This window comes from Hakea prostrata, chromosome 9 (genome assembly GCF_041222555.1).
Source record: "Hakea prostrata isolate BN-2017 chromosome 9, UWA_Hpros_2, whole genome shotgun sequence".
NCBI classification, from domain to species: Eukaryota; Viridiplantae; Streptophyta; class Magnoliopsida; order Proteales; family Proteaceae; genus Hakea; species Hakea prostrata.
Genome location: NC_142608.1, coordinates 3,347,143 through 3,365,539, shown reverse-complemented (window position 1 = coordinate 3,365,539; position 18,397 = coordinate 3,347,143). Strand labels below are relative to the sequence as shown.

The window sequence follows — 18,397 nt, the reverse complement described above, 5'->3', positions numbered from 1 at the left end:
CATCATAATCCATGATGGGTTTATAGAAAGATCATATCTCCGCTGGCACTGCCTTACTCTGTAATCGATCATACTATTCTTGATGCATGGTACTACAAGATAAATGAGGAGGTGGATATGTTTTTAGCACAATGGTGGCAGCCTCTTTTATAAAGACAGTAAGTTTAAGGAGGTTGTGGGTTCAAATATCCGCCCCTACCAGACCTTCCCCTTCCCCTATCCCTCCTTGGGTCTGTGCACCTGCAATCACTATGACTGGTTGCCCATGTAAATTCTTCCTTGTATGGTAGGCACTCATAATTCTTAGGATGTGTTTTCCTTCCCTTGATCAAGGCATTTGGGGAGACCAATAGAAGGTAACAAGAATCAATGCAATTATTACAATAGTTAGTTTGATTGACTTTTTTCGATTGCTTTGCAATGCACAAAATAACCCTCATCTATTGGCAATTACAAATGAGCACCACGAGTCTTGAAAGAAGAGGAGAACAATATTGTTAAGTGAAGTTAGAAAAAGAGATGGCTTGATAAAAATAAAAGAAAGGTACATGGATTTGATTGGGGATTCCTCCTCGAGGTGTCATATTCAATGATGTCCATTATGTCATAGGATCGTTCAAATCTTGAAAATTTTTAGTAGTCTTTGGTGGTTGGGAAGAAAAAGAAAATTTTCTTAACATTTAACCCCCCCCAAAAAAAGAGAAAAAGGTAAGCCTCGATCTCAGATTCTGTTTTATCTCTTCAGGTTCTCAAATAATATTTCTACTAATCCGGTGATGAGTTTATCATGAAGATAAAACCCTGTGCTAGGACTTACTTGCACTCTCTCCCTGAGTTAAAACCTTAAAGGGGAATAATCCGGCAACCATTGTTTCTAATCGCTTTCGTTTAGAACAACAAGAGGGGTCATACTTGATGGCTTACATCAATGTCCTCCAGAGAGTATCCACGATTCTTGTTTTGCCTTTATTTCCATTGGTGGATGAATAAGGGTTTGAAAACAAAGGATGTTAAAAAGCATATCAGAGTTCATAAAAAAGAACCCTAACACTAAACAGTGGCAAACGCTAAACTTAAATAGGAAAATAAGAAGATGAAAGAAAAGAACCTTTTCGTTTATAGGAAAAAAATAATAAAAACTACAGATTTCACAAAAAGATGCAAAATGTAAGTTTGAAACACAAATTTAAGAAGAAATCACAGAGAAACCATTAAAAAAAAATTGCACAGAGAAATACCTAACCACCTTCACTCCCATCCATGGAAACCTTTGGAAACTTTGGATGAAGGACCAAAAACCTAGCAATGTAAGAAACGGGTTCTCGGGTCGAAGACATTATTTTTCAGCGACCTTGAGTAAAACCCTACCATATTGCTGATGAATCTGTTGGTTAGAAATCAATAGGGTTATAGGTCAATAACTATCAATAACTATCACTAACTGTCCAATTTTTTAGTAGTTTCCCCACTCTGGAGGAACGACCAATGATGGCGGACGGAGGAGGTGGAGCAGAGGAGCACATAGGGTTTGGAAAAATTGGGATTGAGTCAGGTATAGTTAGGATCTTAATTTTGTAAATTGTAAATATTTTAAACCTTTAGATGTAAAAATAAAATTTTATATTTATATATATACCCCTTCTCTTAACTATCTGATTTGTTTTTGAAAACGCGGCCAATTCTAAACGTTGGCAACAATGGCTATTGCAAATAAAAATCTCTAAAAGTCTCTTTAAAAAATATTAAATAAATGAACTCTCTTAGGGTCTAACAATCAAAGCCTAGGAGAATGAGGGTCCAACTTTTGGAAGGATGTAATAATAGAGCTAGATATTTATTAGAGAAAATTACGTAATTAGCCACTATTGGCTTTCGTTTTACAAAACTGGCCACCTTTTCTTTCCTCCAACGAAAATAACCAATACAAGTTTTTAGGTATTACATAAGTGGCCAAAAAAGTGTTCTACGTAGGGTTTTATTGTATATCTACTCTTTCTGTTAAATCTCCTAAATTTCAATAGAGTTGCAGAACGACAGACGATTTTTAGCCGACATTTTGAACCTTGGTGGTTGGTGGTAAGTATTGGTTTTGTGAACCACATGAGAAGGAAAATTCCAATTGAATAGTTAACACGAATTTCAGTAGTCCTCAACAGTAAAGTGACAAACCTCAATTGTCGCTAAATACGTGATAGATTTCATGTGATGGAGAATTTTCAGCACGTCAAATTAAAATATTCACAAATGACAACTCAAATAGGCTGGAAAAAGGTTTGCTTATTAAATTAGAAATGAAAACTCCGAGGGTGGCTCAGTTGGCAAAGACCATTGCTTCCACATAGGAGGTCAGAGTTCGAATTTTTTCGGGGCTAGAGGCGAAGCCCTTCCTATATTAACTATATAAAAAGCGCCTTGAAATTGTAGTCCCCTAAGGTACTTGAGAAATCACTTGTAAAAGAGTGTTAGACGTGGCCCAACCGTAGGGTCGGGAGGCCACCTCCAAAAGCTAAGTCAGTTATGGAACTAATCACAAAGCTTTGACGAATTGCAGAGCATAAATTGAATATGATAGTAATTAAGGAAAATGATCTAGATACCTCTGTTTTGTGCGACTCTTTAGTTTATATAGGGTTTATCTCAAGTTTTCGGTTGTTGGATTCGTTCATAATCCTTCTTGCTGGCCGTCTGATTGTAGGGTTTTATCCATTTTCTCGAGGGTAGAATCAGTTTCCATGTTTAACACGATTTCCTACTCCTCAGAGTACCAGTAACCGTCTTTAAGTCAATCACGTATCCTGAGTTCTTTGGGTTCAAATATATATATCTATAACTGTAAAGTCAGTCATCCTCACGCAATTGATGGTTTAAACCAAGAACCGGTCCCGACCATGCCATGGCCGTTGCTAACCGGGATTTATGACCCGACCGTTGTTTAGCTGTATTCAATCGGGTCGAAGATAGAACCGAAGGTAAACCCGATTCGGTACCAAATTTCCTGACTGTGGTTCAACCGAATTTGATAATATTTTATCCAGAACAATACCAAATACACCTTAGCTTAGGTTACCATTGACATCGGTTATCCAGTCATGTGCAGGTCATATTCTTTTCCCAATTCCCAACTAACCCTGTATTAATTAATTTAATTAATTAATTAATTAAATGTGGAATTATTTCTGAGAGGTCCTAACCGCTGTTTCATTTTAAAAGACTCTATTGTGAGCTTCTCTTTGCCCTGTGCAGTTTCAAGTTACATGGTTCAACATAAGGAGGGTAGAATTGGGCATGGAGTCTTAACACCATTGCCACTGCCACTCTTAAGTCAAATTCATTATGAAGACAAAAACCATAACACGATGCGGGAATGAATCAGGCATTTGTTGACCTTATTTCAACCCAAGTATCGTTTTCATTCCTTTTTTGATGGTCAACAATCTTTGCAGGAAGGCATGAAAAACTTTCAAGAATAAAGTAAAGAATAAAGGGTTTATTTATGAAGCATAAATTTCTGTAAATTTTTCTTACTCTATGTATTAATTTAGTATATAACCCAGAAAAGGAAAGATCTTTTGATACAAGTATAGAGGGGTTTGGCTTGCACACAACTCACAAACCCAACTGGAGAAACATAAAGATTTCAAAGCAGACAGACACAGACAGACACACAGAAACAACTCACGAACCCAACAGGAGAAACAAAACTCAAAGACGTTAGGGTGGTAGAGGCGTCCTGATCAAGCGGTGGCAACGGCCTTCATGGCCTCAAACCTGGGTTCCTTGGCCTGGAACTTGAGCCCTGCATAAAGCTTCATGTAATCCTCGAACACGAACTTGGGGTACTCTGTGTCTGCATTTCCTGCTGCCTGATCTTCCTTACTCTTGGCCACCAATGATGGTGCTGGGTATATGACAGCATCACTTCCTGGGTTGTAGAACGATGCAATTGACATCCTATTGCCATCTGTTTGAGCAATCACCCTGTGCAAAACACTTTTGTACTTGCCATTTGTAATCACCTCAAGCTGATCACCGAGGTTGACAACGATGGAATGGCGCATTGGAGGAACATCCACCCATTGGCCGTCCTTGAGAAGCTGAAGGCCACTGACCTTATCGTCCTGGAAGAGCAGAATGATGCCGCCGGCGTCTGTGTGGGCGCGGAGACCCTTAATCAGATGTGGCTTAGGGCAGGGTGGGTAGTTGCTGACCTTGGTTCCAAAAGTCGGGCCTTTGGAGCCATACAAGGCTTTCTTCAGATAACCTTTCTCCAATCCCAGATTCTCACACAGAAGATCCAGCAGTTCTTCTGCCATGTTCTCCAATCTCAACGCAAATTCCTTCATTGTTTTCCTGCAAATCAATTCAAATCGACTCAGCAATTGCTTGCAAGTTCATTTTGTGGTTTTGTAAAGTGTAACCGCTATGTTCTTACCTGTATTCATCATCAAGATCGGGGATTTCGGACAGGTTAGAGGCAGGGAGGTGTTTAACGTGGAAGGTGCTCTCCCAGTCCATGTCGTTGATCTCTGCCTCCTCACCTTGGAGGGCCTTGCTTGCCACCAAATCCCTGAACCTCTGCTCCCGACACTTCTTGTAATGTTCCTTAGTTAGCATCTCCAGCTTGTCCATCAGCTCTATTGTTATTCCATGATTCACCAGCTACATTTACAAATGAATTATTCATTAGAAACAGGAAGAGATTGAGTTTGTATGAGCTAAAAGCTGGATACAACAAAATAGTAAAAAGAGTGTGACAATCGTATTACATACCTCAAAGAAGCCCCAGTTCTCACAAGCATCTCTAATCAACTCCATTGTAGCTCCTCTCTCCTCACCACTGAGCTTCTCCATGTTAATAACTGGAAAGGATTCCATCTTTCTCACTTAATTAATCTCTCTCTTTCTTTCTGCCTCTGCTTCTTTTTCTCTCTGAAAACCGACTCGCTTTCTCACTTTGATAATGTCTAGGTAGGCAAAGCTGTTGCAATTTATAGGCGTTTCTCAGCTTCCACCTTAGAGGGTTGGATAGTGGTGGGGTCACCAGTCTTTGGTCTCCATTTTGCCAATCACATACGTCCAAGAAACGGAATATTAAAAAGCAGAAAAAGTAAACCAGAGAAGAAGACTTGTCGAGCACGCATGTGGGGTAAGTTTATACAGATCGTGCTTTACTGCTGTCCAATTAATACACACCAAGCTAGAAAAACAAATAAATTACAAGGGTATTTTAGATTTTTCAAATTTAAAATCAAGCTTAAAATTTTTTTTGGTAGAATCAAACTTTAAATCACACCTTTTTATTTGGCATATATGTACACTTGACAGATGATTTTTTTTCCTGCAGCATATGGTTGAGATTCCGTTATCCATCGTTCATTTATCAGAAGCATGCAAAAGTCGCCAAAGGTGTTATGTTAAAGCGGTTAAAGACCCAATTTCCCTAAGGGAGGTCTTGGATTCACACCCACTTGGCGGCATTAATATAAAAGCTAGAGATTTTGATTTCCACCCTACGTTGTAGATGTTGCACATCAATCATGCAAAATTCAAGCTTGTAGCCCAGCTTGACTTCAGTACCATGAACGGTCGACCATTCACTGCAGGCAGCTCATATCCTTCTCCACAATCAACCATCACAAGAGATGGCCCGGTGAGACTTAGAGTTTGGTGTCTGGTCTCACCGTCCTTGAGATATTAGTTATTTTTTTTTATTAATGATGTTAGTTACTTGACCGGTGCATCAATAGTTATAAAATTAATGAAACGAATTGGGTCAAGATTTTTAACCTATTATATTCTAAATTGTTTTAAGTCCATGCATACACTAAATTAAATTCCATTAAAGCACAGATGAGGGTCTCTAGTCTCTTCATATGGGAGGCTTGGACTGGAGCTGCTGAACCATTGTTGTCACGGTTGAAGGTCTTCCCTGCTTTTTTGACGAACAACTGGTGACCTGTGTGGCTGCTTCAACCATTAATTAAATGCGAGATTTGTGCTTGAAAGGCAACACCCAGGAAGCTACCTCCTTCGCTCTTGCTCGCTTTCTGCCCAATAACAAAACATCATTTTGTCTTCGCTCTCTCTCTCTCTCTCTCTGAGATATGATTTTCAATCAAATTGAAATGCTTAATTTGAAAAATTTGTCCAGAAAGAGAAACTCCTAATCCCACTTGCAATAAATTCTAACGAAATTACTTCTCTTGGAAACGATGAGAGGAGTTCAGTCCACATACGCCTCTTTGGGAATGACTTTGTTGAAGAATCTTGCCACTGGACTTTAGTACCTCAGTTAAGAATCGGATATTTTAGCCGATTCCCAGATTACCTCAGTATGACTTGTTGCTGACTCGATTGAATGGTTAGGATTGCAAGCATATAAAAAGCACGTGTTCAAAATCAAATTGAAACATTGTATGCCACAGATGTTTGAATTGTTGAAGAAAAAGGCAAAAATGGTGCTCTTTTTGTAGATGACCCTAATACTTTTGAAGAACAAAAATTTTAGAATTAATTTATTAACTATGTCTTTGGTATGGTTTTATTTGAAGTTCTAAATGATATGTCTTGTTAGGAAAATATATCAATTAACAAGTGGTGTAGTTTACGCATGTTCTCATGTGTGTTTCTTTTTAGATTCGGTGGTCCATTTTTGGAAGGCGGGGACCATTTTTGGAAGGCGGGGACCAATGATGGGCTGCACAAGATTATTGAACATGGGAAAATTCCATTTTGTTGTGGTTAGAAGATCATCATTTTAAAGGTGTGTAGGGCATAAATTAAATGCAACTAAGTGATATTTTTTTGCCATTTTTAAGATTAAAATAAATACAATATTTTCTGATGGTTATCTTGCTTGGTCAGATATCATATTTTTATTGGTTAATTTATCAGTTAAAATGTAGGAAAATAAGAAAAGTAGCAAAGTTGGTGACTCCAAGCAGGTTGCTAGATTGTTATTATCAATTATTAATGTGAAGTGAAAGACAAAATTAAATTGAATTTGAAAAGATCTTTAAGGACGGCAAAATAAGATAAGATAACCGAAATTTCAACATGTGAGTGAATGATAACACATCAATATATATATGATCTGTTTGATAACCATCGCAAAACAATTTCTGGTGTTTCGTGCTTCGAGAAACAAAAACATTGGCAAAAAACTCTTTTGTTTTGCATGAATTTTGCAATATAAATTGAAATTTAAGAAATTTTGCATCAAGAAACACTTTCGATGCAACAACTATCTGTTTCTCAAAGCAACAATTGGATTCAAATGAAGTAGTTTTGAAAGGGTATTTATGGAATTTGACACTCTAATAGAACAATACTAAATTTCGTTTATTTTATTACAGTTTTCAACTTGTTTTAAGAAACAGAATTGATCAAATGCCGATATTTGTTGTTTCTACTTTCAAAAACAAGTTTTATCGAACGACAAAAAATGTTCTGCTTCGAGCAGAAACACTTATAACTAGTTTTAGTGTATTTCTTAAAGCAAAAACACTTGGTGAACATCGGATATATGACAAACTTTTGGTGGCCCAATTGAAAGGGCAAACCAGTTGGATAAACTTGTGAGAACGCATTTTGTGGAATAATTAATGATAATTATTCTTTATCCTTTACTATCCATTGCAGAAACAAGGAAAGAACATCGAAGAGAATTGCACATTGACATGTGCCTACATAACCCATAATCCACCTTGCTCATATCTCATAAGGCAATATCGAGTGCCGTGTTCCACGGCTGGTCACAGGGAGATTGGATAAAGTTGTCCTTCGAAAGTGAATACATTATCTATCCATTAATCATTTGACTACTAAGTCTATTCCTGAGTAACATGGTGATGCAATAATCCATGACTAGCTTCTCTCTTCATTAATTGTATGGTTCAGAGATCTGCAACTCAAACTTTGAGTAGGGTTCGGTTCATATCATGCCCAGCTATCTTTTAGGGTACGTATCCTGCTAAAATTAGTTCCAAAGGGTCATGTTTGAGGAGTTGATTTCAAGCTTATAACCGAAATGGAAATGTCGTGTTGAGACTTGAGATTGAAATGAGAAACAACTAGTATAGTATAAACTGCTTTCTGTCTCATTATCCTCATGGGCTGCTGCTGTTCCTCCTCCATTATCAAATCCTTCTCCGTCCCTTCATAGTTCTTGTCAACCAAATCTGAAACATTGAATCATGAAAGAGGTAAGGTCTTAATTGCCTCTCTTCATCTTCAACTTGTTAACTTCATCTAGGTATATATCATGTTGAAATTTGGTCAACTGAAGCCTTCAAAGCATTTATGTCTATTTGCCTCTAGCTTCTTTGGTTCTGCAAATAATTAGTCAGGTTGCTTAAAATGCCCATGTATGTTCTTCCTTGTACGGTAAGGCATTCGTAATGGAGCAATCAATTCAATGGCTACAATAATTAGTTTGATTGACCATTTTTGAGATTCAAATCGTCAGTAGTGTTCAAAGTAGCGGCCTTCCTTCCGTTGATCCTTAGAAATGAGTATCACCTGTCTCGAAAAAAAGTGAAGAATGGTGTAATGAATTATAAACCCTTTCATGGAATTTATGGACCTTCATGTAAAAAAGTGTAAATCCAATGGTTAGGATGTATTATAAGACATACAATACACAGTCGTAACAACCAATGAATGACCGCTACTTTGGGTGCTACAAAGGATTTGAATCCTCATTTGTGTAGTTTTAGTTTGGATGTAATTTGCATTTGTTTCAACATTAATTACAAAATCCAAGCTTATTGCATAAACAAAAATTTGACCTCTTTGTCACATCAAATTTTTTTTTCTTCTATTGTTAGATTATCTATATCCTTTTTAATCGATTAAACTAAACGCAACCTAGGCCCTTTTAAGGCTTTGGGCTAGTTGAGATAGAAAATTCATTCACACATAAACAACCCAGGGGCTAGGGTCCAGGGCCCATCATAATCCATGATGGGTTTATAGAGAGATCATATCTTCGCTGGCATTGCCCTACTCTATTAGGGATTATACTATTCTTGATGCATGATACTAAAAGATAAATGAGGAGGTGGATATGTTTTTAGCACATTGGTGATAACCTCTTTTATAGAGGCAATAAGTCTAAGAAGGTTGTGGGTTCAAATCTTCCGCCCCTACCACACCTTCCCCTTCTCCCTATCTCCCGCCTTGGGTCTATGGCCCTACAACCACTATGACTGGATGCCCATGTACATTCTTCCTTGTATGGTAAGGCACTCTTAATTCTTAGGGTGTGTTTTCCTTCCCTTGACCAAGGAATTTGGGGAAACCAATAGAGGGCCTTTGATTATTACAAATGAACACCATGAGTCTTGAAAGAAGAGGAGAATAATGTTAAGTGAAATTGGAAAATGAGATGGCATGAGAAAGCAGTTGTTGAGTTGCTAGTAGTAGGGTCAACAATTGTTGCCGTTACCCTCACATCATCAAGTGGCTAACTCCTATTTCCAAAGTCATCGATCTTCCAATGGATGTGTGCCATAGCCTCAAATTCAATGATGTCCATTATGTCATAGAATCATTCGAATCTTGTAATATTAGTTTGAATTAGTGGTGGCTGACACCTTGACAAGAAAGGCCTAATCAAATGCATGTACCTTTAGTCCTTGGTTGTTGGGTATTCTCCCACTTGAGTGGTTAACATTGTTACCAAAGAAAAAAGGGAATTTATTTTTTTGCTTAACATTTTATCCAAAAAATGAGAAATAGGTAAGCCTTGATTTCAGATGTTGTTTTATCTCTTAAGGTTCTCAATTAATATTTCTATTAATCCAATGATGAATTTATCATGAAGAAAAAACCCTATGCTAGGACTTATTTGTAGACTCTCCCTAGGTTAAAACTAAAATAGGAACATTCATGTAACCAATGTGTTGGGAAATGTCATGTTAGCATTGTCACATCAGCCTCCATTAGTTTTGATGATGATAACAAACACAATTTACTAATGTTAACTTTAAGTTGTGTTTATCTAGCTCATTACTAAAGTGGACCGATTCCATCTCATTGGACCAAACTCATTAGATGCTCAAGCCCAAGTCAAGTCAAGCAACATTGGACAAAGAACAAAAGTCAAGATGAGTATGAAGTTCAATGCCCAAGAAGATGCGAAGATCAAACAAGAATCAAGACTTAGATGAATTTAGGACTTATGACACTTTCACATACATGAATATGTAATCACACCAATTATATGCATTCATGTCATTAGACTGACTTAGGACATAATAGGAAGGTGTATGTGGCTTATGTTTGACCAAAAAGACAAAAAGACAAAAAACCCAAGACAAGTCCAAGTCCAAGTCCCAAAATTAATAAGCTATTGTGCACTAGACGGTAGTCGGTCTGGTCACAGTAGGCCAGATGGAATTCCATCTATCTTATACAAGCCAGATGGTCATTCGTCTAGTCTTGACTCAAGTCCAACGGCTATATTTTAATGGCTATTTCTTGAGACGGAGCTCCGTTTGATCAGATAGACGTCTATCTAGAGTGAAAATTTATATTTGTTGGGAGGTTGGGCCAAACAATTGGATGACTTCTTTATAAGCCCAACCACCCCGCATTTGATGGGTTCTACTTTTTCAACTGAGCTATTATTCCCTCACAAGTTTTAAAGCCATTCTTTGAGTAATCTAGCATTGTTTATTAGTCTTCCACTCCATCCAACTTTGAAGAACATTACAAAGTTATCAAGCAAGCTCATTTTAGTCAAGCTTTGAGTTATTGAAGGTCATTGGGACTTCTTGTTGGTGCATTACATTTCTTGAAGCATTCATTCATTGCATCACATTAACACAAGGGGTAAAGTGTCACTCCCCTTGTTAGGTAATATTCACTTCTTAAACTTGTTTTGTTTGTTCAATTCTAGTCTAGGTTGATTAGAATTGGTAGAATGTGCTCTTGCTTTATATAGAACAAAGATTTTAAAAGGTACTTTTGCCTTACTTAGTAAACAAAAATTGTAAAGGGTACTCTTATCCTATAACAAAAATTGTAAGGGTTTGATTATCTACCCACCGTATTGAAAGAGAATCACTAATGAAAATACTCTCTTGAGGCCAAGAGAGGAGTGAACATAGACTTATAAAGTTGAACCACTATAAATTCTTGTGTTGTGATTGTTTGATATTGTTTAATTTCATTTAAAATCTTTAATTTATCTTGAAATTGTAATTAAACCGATAAATTGGGACAATTCACTAGATACAACATAATCACCCCTCTTTAGGTTGTATTAACACAATGTATTGTAATTGCTTTCATTTAGAACAACAAGAAGGGTAATAGTTGATGGCTTATATCAACGTCCTCCAAAGAGTACCGACGACTCTTGAACAAATAGTGATGAAGGCAAGACAATAATGCTGAATTCAAAATTTTTTCTTCTTTTTTTTTCACCAACCCCATAAGTGTAGTAGTGGTTTGAAAACTTTAGATGAGTAAACCCTTAGGACTGTCGTTAAGGGTAGTAGTGGTAGCATGATTCATTGCTTAGAATAAAGCTGAATTCAATTCCTCATTGATTCATCCTCTTTGAAAAAACAAGGAAATGTATTTGGAATCGTATTTAGATTGTTGTTAATGATTTGAAAACCATGTTTGTGTATGAGCCTATTTCATAAGAGAAAGAAAGCTTGTATATATGTTCCAAGACACACTCACAAGAAGGAATGTAAAATACATCAAGATTACATTTGATAGTTTTGGGGAATCTTATGCTCTTTTTAGTATCAATTATCATTCTCAATTATAAGAATTTTTCCTTATTTTAAATTGTTTGGCATCTATTGTTAGTTTTATTTTTATTTAAAAGAGTAAAAAAAACCTCCAAAATCCATAATAAGCTCAAAAAAGCCCATTATGGATTTTGGTGAGAATTTCATTCTCTTTATTTATGCACAAGTTTACTTAAAATTTTATAGTTAAAATAATAGTAAAATAGTCAATACACATTCTTTTATAAAAACCATACTTTTTCTCTTTTTTTTTTCACTTGCTCACTACCATTTTCTAGCAAAATTTTATTTTGATACTAAACTTTTTTTTCATTCCACAATTTATTTTTGAGAAAATTTACCAAACCATTTTTTATTCTTGTACTTATTTCTATTAAATAGATATAATAAATAATGAGAATTGATACAAAAAAAAAGCCTTAAGTCTCAATCGTAAATGTGGTATTAACTTAGTGGTGAATTTATTACAGGAGCAGCGAGAATTTGTTAAGTGGGTAAAATTTTCTTTCGAATTTGTGATCTTGTGGTTTTGAAGAACCATCTTTTTTGAATCTTCAGTCTAAGAAGTGAAAACAAGAACTAGAGTAATGGGGCCCAAACTAAGACAGCTTTGATGTGGGGCCTCAACTGGGCTTGGGCTCGACCACCATGCCCAAAAGTAATGGAGGGCAACAGCGAAATATTAAAGCAAGATGGGCTTAGGCTCAATCTTAGTTAGATGTAATGTGTCACTTGCTAAAATTACTGAGCTGACATGGTGCCAAGCAAGGTATATTATGTCAGCCAAAATATTGGGATATTTCAGTCAAAAAATCGCCATGTCTCTCAAGGGCGATACACAATCAAGCACTTGAAACGACAACAACTAAAAGTCGCCGGAAAATTGCCGAAAAGTCGTTGGAAAATCGCCAAATCGGCAAAATATTAGAAAAAATCCAAGCTTTTGCTATTAGCGGTATGAGTTCTACTGTTGCAAGTACAGTTGGATGCCAAAAGAAAGGAAGAGAACCATGGGTCGAAGCTTTCTCCTTTACCTTCTCCGACTTCGACGATGGAAACGCCTCACGGGTCACAACCCTCACCGCTGCAACTTTGCAAAACATCTTTGCAAAACAAAAAATGGAGTCCTTTGAAGTTCGATCTAATCTCTGCATTATCTTTCAAAATCGTTTTTTTTATGTCGGTTGCTTTTATATATGATTTCTGCAAAATCTCTCTACAAAATAGAAATTTAAAGGGAAGAGATGATTTTATGTAGGTTCCATTGCCAAAAGTCATTGAAATATTGACAAAATCGGTGGTGTTTTTCAGCCACTGACACGCGATATTTGGTCAATAATTCAAACCTTGGTGCCAAGCAAGGAACAAACTTTCGGCGAAATTCGGCGAAATTTCGCCATTTCGCCCATTTCGGTAAACAGCGAACCGAGAATGATGTCGAAAACGAAATTTTCCAACAATCGCCGAAAAATCGGCGATTTCCGGCGAATTAGCGAAATATAGCGAAAAATACCACCGATGTCACTCGTTTTCATTCAAATCCTCAAGTCAAACTGAAACACTTGCCATATTGCAGAAAAACCGTGATGGAGAGAAAAGGAGTGAGTGATTAAGCAAACAGGCTTGAAGAAGAAAGAAAAAAAACCAGACTCAGCTTGCCGGAGATGGTGGCCGTCATCATCCAGATGGCTTCAAGCCTTAAATAGTATTACGTGTTCATGTTCTTCGACGCAAAACCCAACCAGCAGAATCGTCATGATGCTTGAGGAGCTCTTATCTAAAACCCCGCCGCGCAACCCGCATATGTGAGAAGAAATGAGAGAGAAATGAACCGAAAGGCTGAAAGCTGAAACTCTACAAAGTTCGAATGAATAGTTAAAACTTAAAAAAAAAAAAAAACAGGCATCACGTTGAGCCTGACCACACACGGGTTGTGCAGTGTGTGGTAATTGGTAAAAGAAGGTGACGTGCTAGACAAGCAATTAATGCACATTAAGTTTAAAAAATGGATTGGAAAATATCTCTCACAACACTGTCACACATCACTTTTTTTAAAAGAAAAGGTGGCGTGACATGTGAATAGGTTGGGATTTTCGGCAATATTCGGCGAAATTTCGCTGGAATTAGTTAGCCTGCGGACTCAGCGATACCCAGCACCCCCCCGGGGCAAGTATTGGTTTTGTGAATCACATGAGAAGGAAAATTTGACAAACCTCAATTGTCGCGTTAAGTACGTGATAGCTTTCATGTGATGGAGAATTTTCAGCACATCAAATTAAAATATTCACAACAGACAAATCAAATGGGCTGGAAAAGGTGTGCCTAAAATAGAAATGGGCTTCAAAAAATTAATGGATATATCAAAAACATCTTATATCTTAGTTTCGGTTGCCATTGACACCAGTTATCCAGTCAAACGCAGGTCATATTCTTTTTCCAATTCCCAACTAAACCTGTATTAATTAATTAATTAAATGTGGAATTATTGCAGACTGTTTCATTTTTAAAGACCATATTGTGAGCCTCTTCTTTGACCTGAGCTGTTTGAACTTACATGGGTCAACCATAAGGTAAGTTATAATTGGGCATGGAGACCAATGCCTTAAGTTTGCTGAAATAAAAGTGGGTGAGAAAATTCTTGAAAAAAATAATTTTTTTTTAATTTTTCTTTAAATTCTAAAAAATTACATTGTTTGATTGCTTAGAGTGGAAAAATTACATAAAAAAATTTGTTTAGTGAGGTTGCAATCCAACTTTCCTATCCCAAGCTTTTTTAAAACCCCACAAAATATGTGGGACTTTATAGAAAAGTGTGAAAAAGTAAAATGTGAGATCCACAATTAACAATTTTCCACACTTTCCTTTCTTTTCTTCTCTCTCACCCCACCATACATGAGATCTACATGTTTTTTCTCCACCTCTTTTTTCCTACTCCACCTTTACAAACAAACTTAAGTCAAATTCATTATGGAGACAAATACCATAACACGGTGAGGGAATCAGGCATTTTTTTCTTTCTTTCTTTGCTTCTAGAGGGAATCAGGCATTTGTTGACCTTATTCCAACCCAAGTATCAAGTATCGTTTCATGCTTCAATTTGAGGGTCAACATCTTTGCAGGAAGACATGAAAAACTTTCATGAAGAAAGTAAAGAATAGAGGGTTTATTTATTAAGCATAATTTCTGTAAATTTTTCTTACTCTTGTATTAATTTAGTATATACCCAGAAAAGGAAAGATCTTTTGAGTACAAGTATAGAGGGGTTTTGCCAAGGCAAACCCACACACACAACTCTCAAACCCAACAGGAGAAACATACAGATTACAAAGCAGACAGACACACACCACTCAGAAACCCAACAGGAGAAACAAAACACAAAGACGTTAGGGTGGTAGAGGCGTTCTGATCAAGCGGTGGCAATGGCCTTCATGGCCTCAAACCTGGGTTCCTTGGCCTGGAACTTGAGCCCTGCATAAAGCTTCATGTAATCCTCGAACACGAACTTGGGGTACTCTGTGTCTGCATTTCCTGCTGCCTGATCTTCTTTACTCTTGGCCACCAATGATGGTGCTGGGTATATGACAGCATCACTTCCTGGGTTGTAGAACGATGCAATTGACATCCTATTGCCATCTGTTTGAGCAATCACCCTGTGCAAAACACTTTTGTACTTGCCATTTGTAATCACCTCAAGCTGATCACCGAGGTTGACAACGATGGAATGGCGCATTGGAGGAACATCCACCCATTGGCCGTCCTTGAGAAGCTGAAGGCCACTGACCTTATCGTCCTGGAAGAGCAGAATGATGCCGCCGGCGTCTGTGTGGGCGCGGAGACCCTTAATCAGATGTGGCTTAGGGCAGGGTGGGTAGTTGCTGACCTTGGTTCCAAAAGTCGGGCCTTTGGAGCCATGGAAGGCTTTCTTCAGATAACCTTTCTCCAATCCCAGATTCTCACACAGAAGATCCAGCAGTTCTTCTGCCATGTTCTCCAATCTCAACGCAAATTCCTTCATTGTTTTCCTGCAAATCAATTCAAATGGATTCAGCAATTGCTTGCAAGTTCATTAATTTTGTGGTTTTGTAAGTGTGACCCCTATGTTCTTACCTGTATTCATCATCAAGATCGGGGATTTCGCACAAGTTAGAGGTAGGGAGGTGTTTCACGTGGAAGGTGCTCTCCCAGTCCATATCGTTGATCTCTGCATCCTCACCTTGGAGGGCCTTGCTTGCCACCAATTCCCTGAACCTCTGCTCCCTACACTTCTTGTAATGTTCCTTAGTTAGCATCTCCAACTTGTCCATCAGCTCTATTGTTATCCCATGATTCACCAGCTACATTTACAAATGAATTCATTAGGTACAGGAAGAGATTTGAGTTCGTATGAGCTAAAAGCTAGATACAACAAAATAGTGAAAAGAATGTGACAATCATATTACATATATACCTCAAAGAAGCCCCAGTTCTCACAAGCATCCCTAATCAACTCCATTGTAGCTCCTCTCTCCTCACCATTGAGCTTCTCCATGTTAATAACTGGAAAGGATTCCATCTTTCTCACTTAATTAATCTCTCTTTCTTTCTGCCTCTGCTTCTTTTTCTCTCTGAAAACTGACTCGCTTTCTCACTTTGAGAATGTCCAGGTAGGGCAAAGCAGTTGCAATTTATAGGCATTTCTCAGCTTCCAACTTAGGGGTTTGGATAGTGGTGGGGTCACCAGTCTTTGGTCTCCATTTTACCAATCACATACGTCCAAGAAACGGAATATTAAAAAGCAAAAAAGTAAACCAGAGAAGAAGACTTCTCCAGCACGCATGTGGGGTAAGTTTATACGCATGGTTCGTACCCAAAAAAAAAAAAAAAGTTTATACATATGGTGCTCTGGGTGCTTTGCAAAAAAAAAAAAAAAAAAATCCTCTGATATGTGCACATTAATGACAAATAACAAGTTGAGAAAGCAAAAGAAATTACCAAGGTATTTTGGACTTTTCAAATTTGACATCAAAATTTAAATCATAATATGTACACCGTTGTACACAGCAAAAGATTTTTTCCCCTGTACGGCATACAATCAAAATTTTGTTATCAACTGTTTATTTATCAAAAGTGTGCAAAAGTTAGCTTCATTAGTTTTGCTAATCAGGTGGTCGAGATTTCAATCTACATCGTATGTTGCAGGTGTTGCGCATTAATTAAGTAAAACGCAAGCTTGTGGCCCTGCTCAACTTCAATGCTGCGAAAGGTTGAAATTGAAATCTCGACGGTTACTGTGAATGTGCAGCACCCAAGCAATTTTACTTGTCGCCCATATCATTCTTCACAAGCAACCATCACACAGGAGATGGCCTGATGAGACTTGGAGTTTGGTTTATGGTTTCACCGTCCTTAAAATATTAGTTTTTTATTTTTTTTTTTATTGATGATGTCAGGTACTTGACCGGTGCATCAATGGTTATAAAATTAATGAAATGAACTTGTCAAACCTTTTAATCTATTAGATTCTAAATTGTATAAGTATCTGTACACTAAATTAAATTCCATTAAAGCACAGATGAGAGTCTCTAGTCTCTTCATATGGGAGCTGCTGGACCATTGTTGTCACGGTTCAAGGTCTTCCTTGCTTTCTTGACGAACAACTGGTGACCAGCGTGGCTGCTTCAACCATTAATTAAATGCGAGATTTGTGCTTGAAAGGCAACACCCAGGAAGCTCCCTCCTTTCCTCTTGCTCGCTTTCTGCCCAATAACAAAACATCATTTTGTCTTCTCTTTCTCTTTTTCTCAGAGAGATGATTTTCAATCAAATTGAAATACTTAATTTGAAAATTTTGTCCAGAAAGAGAAACTCCTAGACCTACTTGCAATAAATTCTAACGAAATTGCTTCTCTTGGAAGAGGAGTTCAGTCCACATACGCCTCTTTGGGAATGACTTTGTTGAAGAATCTTCCAGAATAGGGTATTTTAACTGATTCCCAGATTACCTCAATTGGATAGGCTAAGACCGATCTCATTTCCTTTGACTCAGTGGAAAATTTTGGTTTGAACTACTCACTCATTGAACCTCCAAACTCGATTGAATGGTTAGGATTGCTAGTATATAAAAAGCACGTGTTGAAAATCAAATTACAAAAATGTTGGTCTTTTCGTAGATGACCTTACTGCTTTTGAAGAACAAAAATTTTAGAATTAATTTATTAACTATATCTTTGGTATGGTTTTATTTGAGGTTCTAAATGATATGTCTTGTTAGGAAAATATCTCAATTACCAAGTGGTGTAGCTTACGCATATTCTCATGTGTTTTTCTTTTTAAGAGTCGCTGGTCTATTTTTTGAACGCGGGGACCAACGAGAGGCTGCACAAGAGTATTGAACATGGAAAATTTTCATTTTCTTGTGGTTAGAAAATCATTATCTTAAAGGAGGTGTGTTGGGCATAAATTAAATGCAACTAAGTGATTTTTTTCCCCCTTTTTAAGATAAAAATAAATATAATATTTTCTGCTAGTTATCTTGCTTGGTCATATATCATATCTTTTATTGGTTAATTCATCAGTTAAAATGTAGGAATATTAGAAAAGTAGGAAAGTTGGTGACTCCAAGCACGTTGCTAGATTGTTATTATCAA

General features: G+C 37.2%; 2 protein-coding genes across 2 annotated transcripts; both read right to left on the bottom strand.

Moving 5' to 3' along the window:
* Positions 1–3,505: 3,505 nt before the first annotated feature.
* On the bottom strand, positions 3,506–4,947 carry LOC149004089 (1-aminocyclopropane-1-carboxylate oxidase 3-like). Its single transcript, XM_089169516.1, has 3 exons — positions 4,771–4,947; positions 4,433–4,659; positions 3,506–4,350 (listed from the first exon to the last, which is right to left on the bottom strand). The coding sequence occupies exons 1-3, from the start codon at positions 4,873–4,875 to the stop codon at positions 3,735–3,737; spliced, it is 948 nt and encodes a 315-aa protein (XP_089025642.1). The 5' UTR covers positions 4,876–4,947; the 3' UTR covers positions 3,506–3,734.
* A 9,958-nt stretch (positions 4,948–14,905) lies between these two features.
* On the bottom strand, positions 14,906–16,397 carry LOC149004088 (1-aminocyclopropane-1-carboxylate oxidase 3-like). Its single transcript, XM_089169519.1, has 3 exons — positions 16,219–16,397; positions 15,879–16,105; positions 14,906–15,793 (listed from the first exon to the last, which is right to left on the bottom strand). Exons 1-3 carry the CDS (start codon positions 16,321–16,323, stop codon positions 15,178–15,180), a joined length of 948 nt encoding a protein of 315 aa, XP_089025645.1. The 5' UTR covers positions 16,324–16,397; the 3' UTR covers positions 14,906–15,177.
* Positions 16,398–18,397: the final 2,000 nt, after the last annotated feature.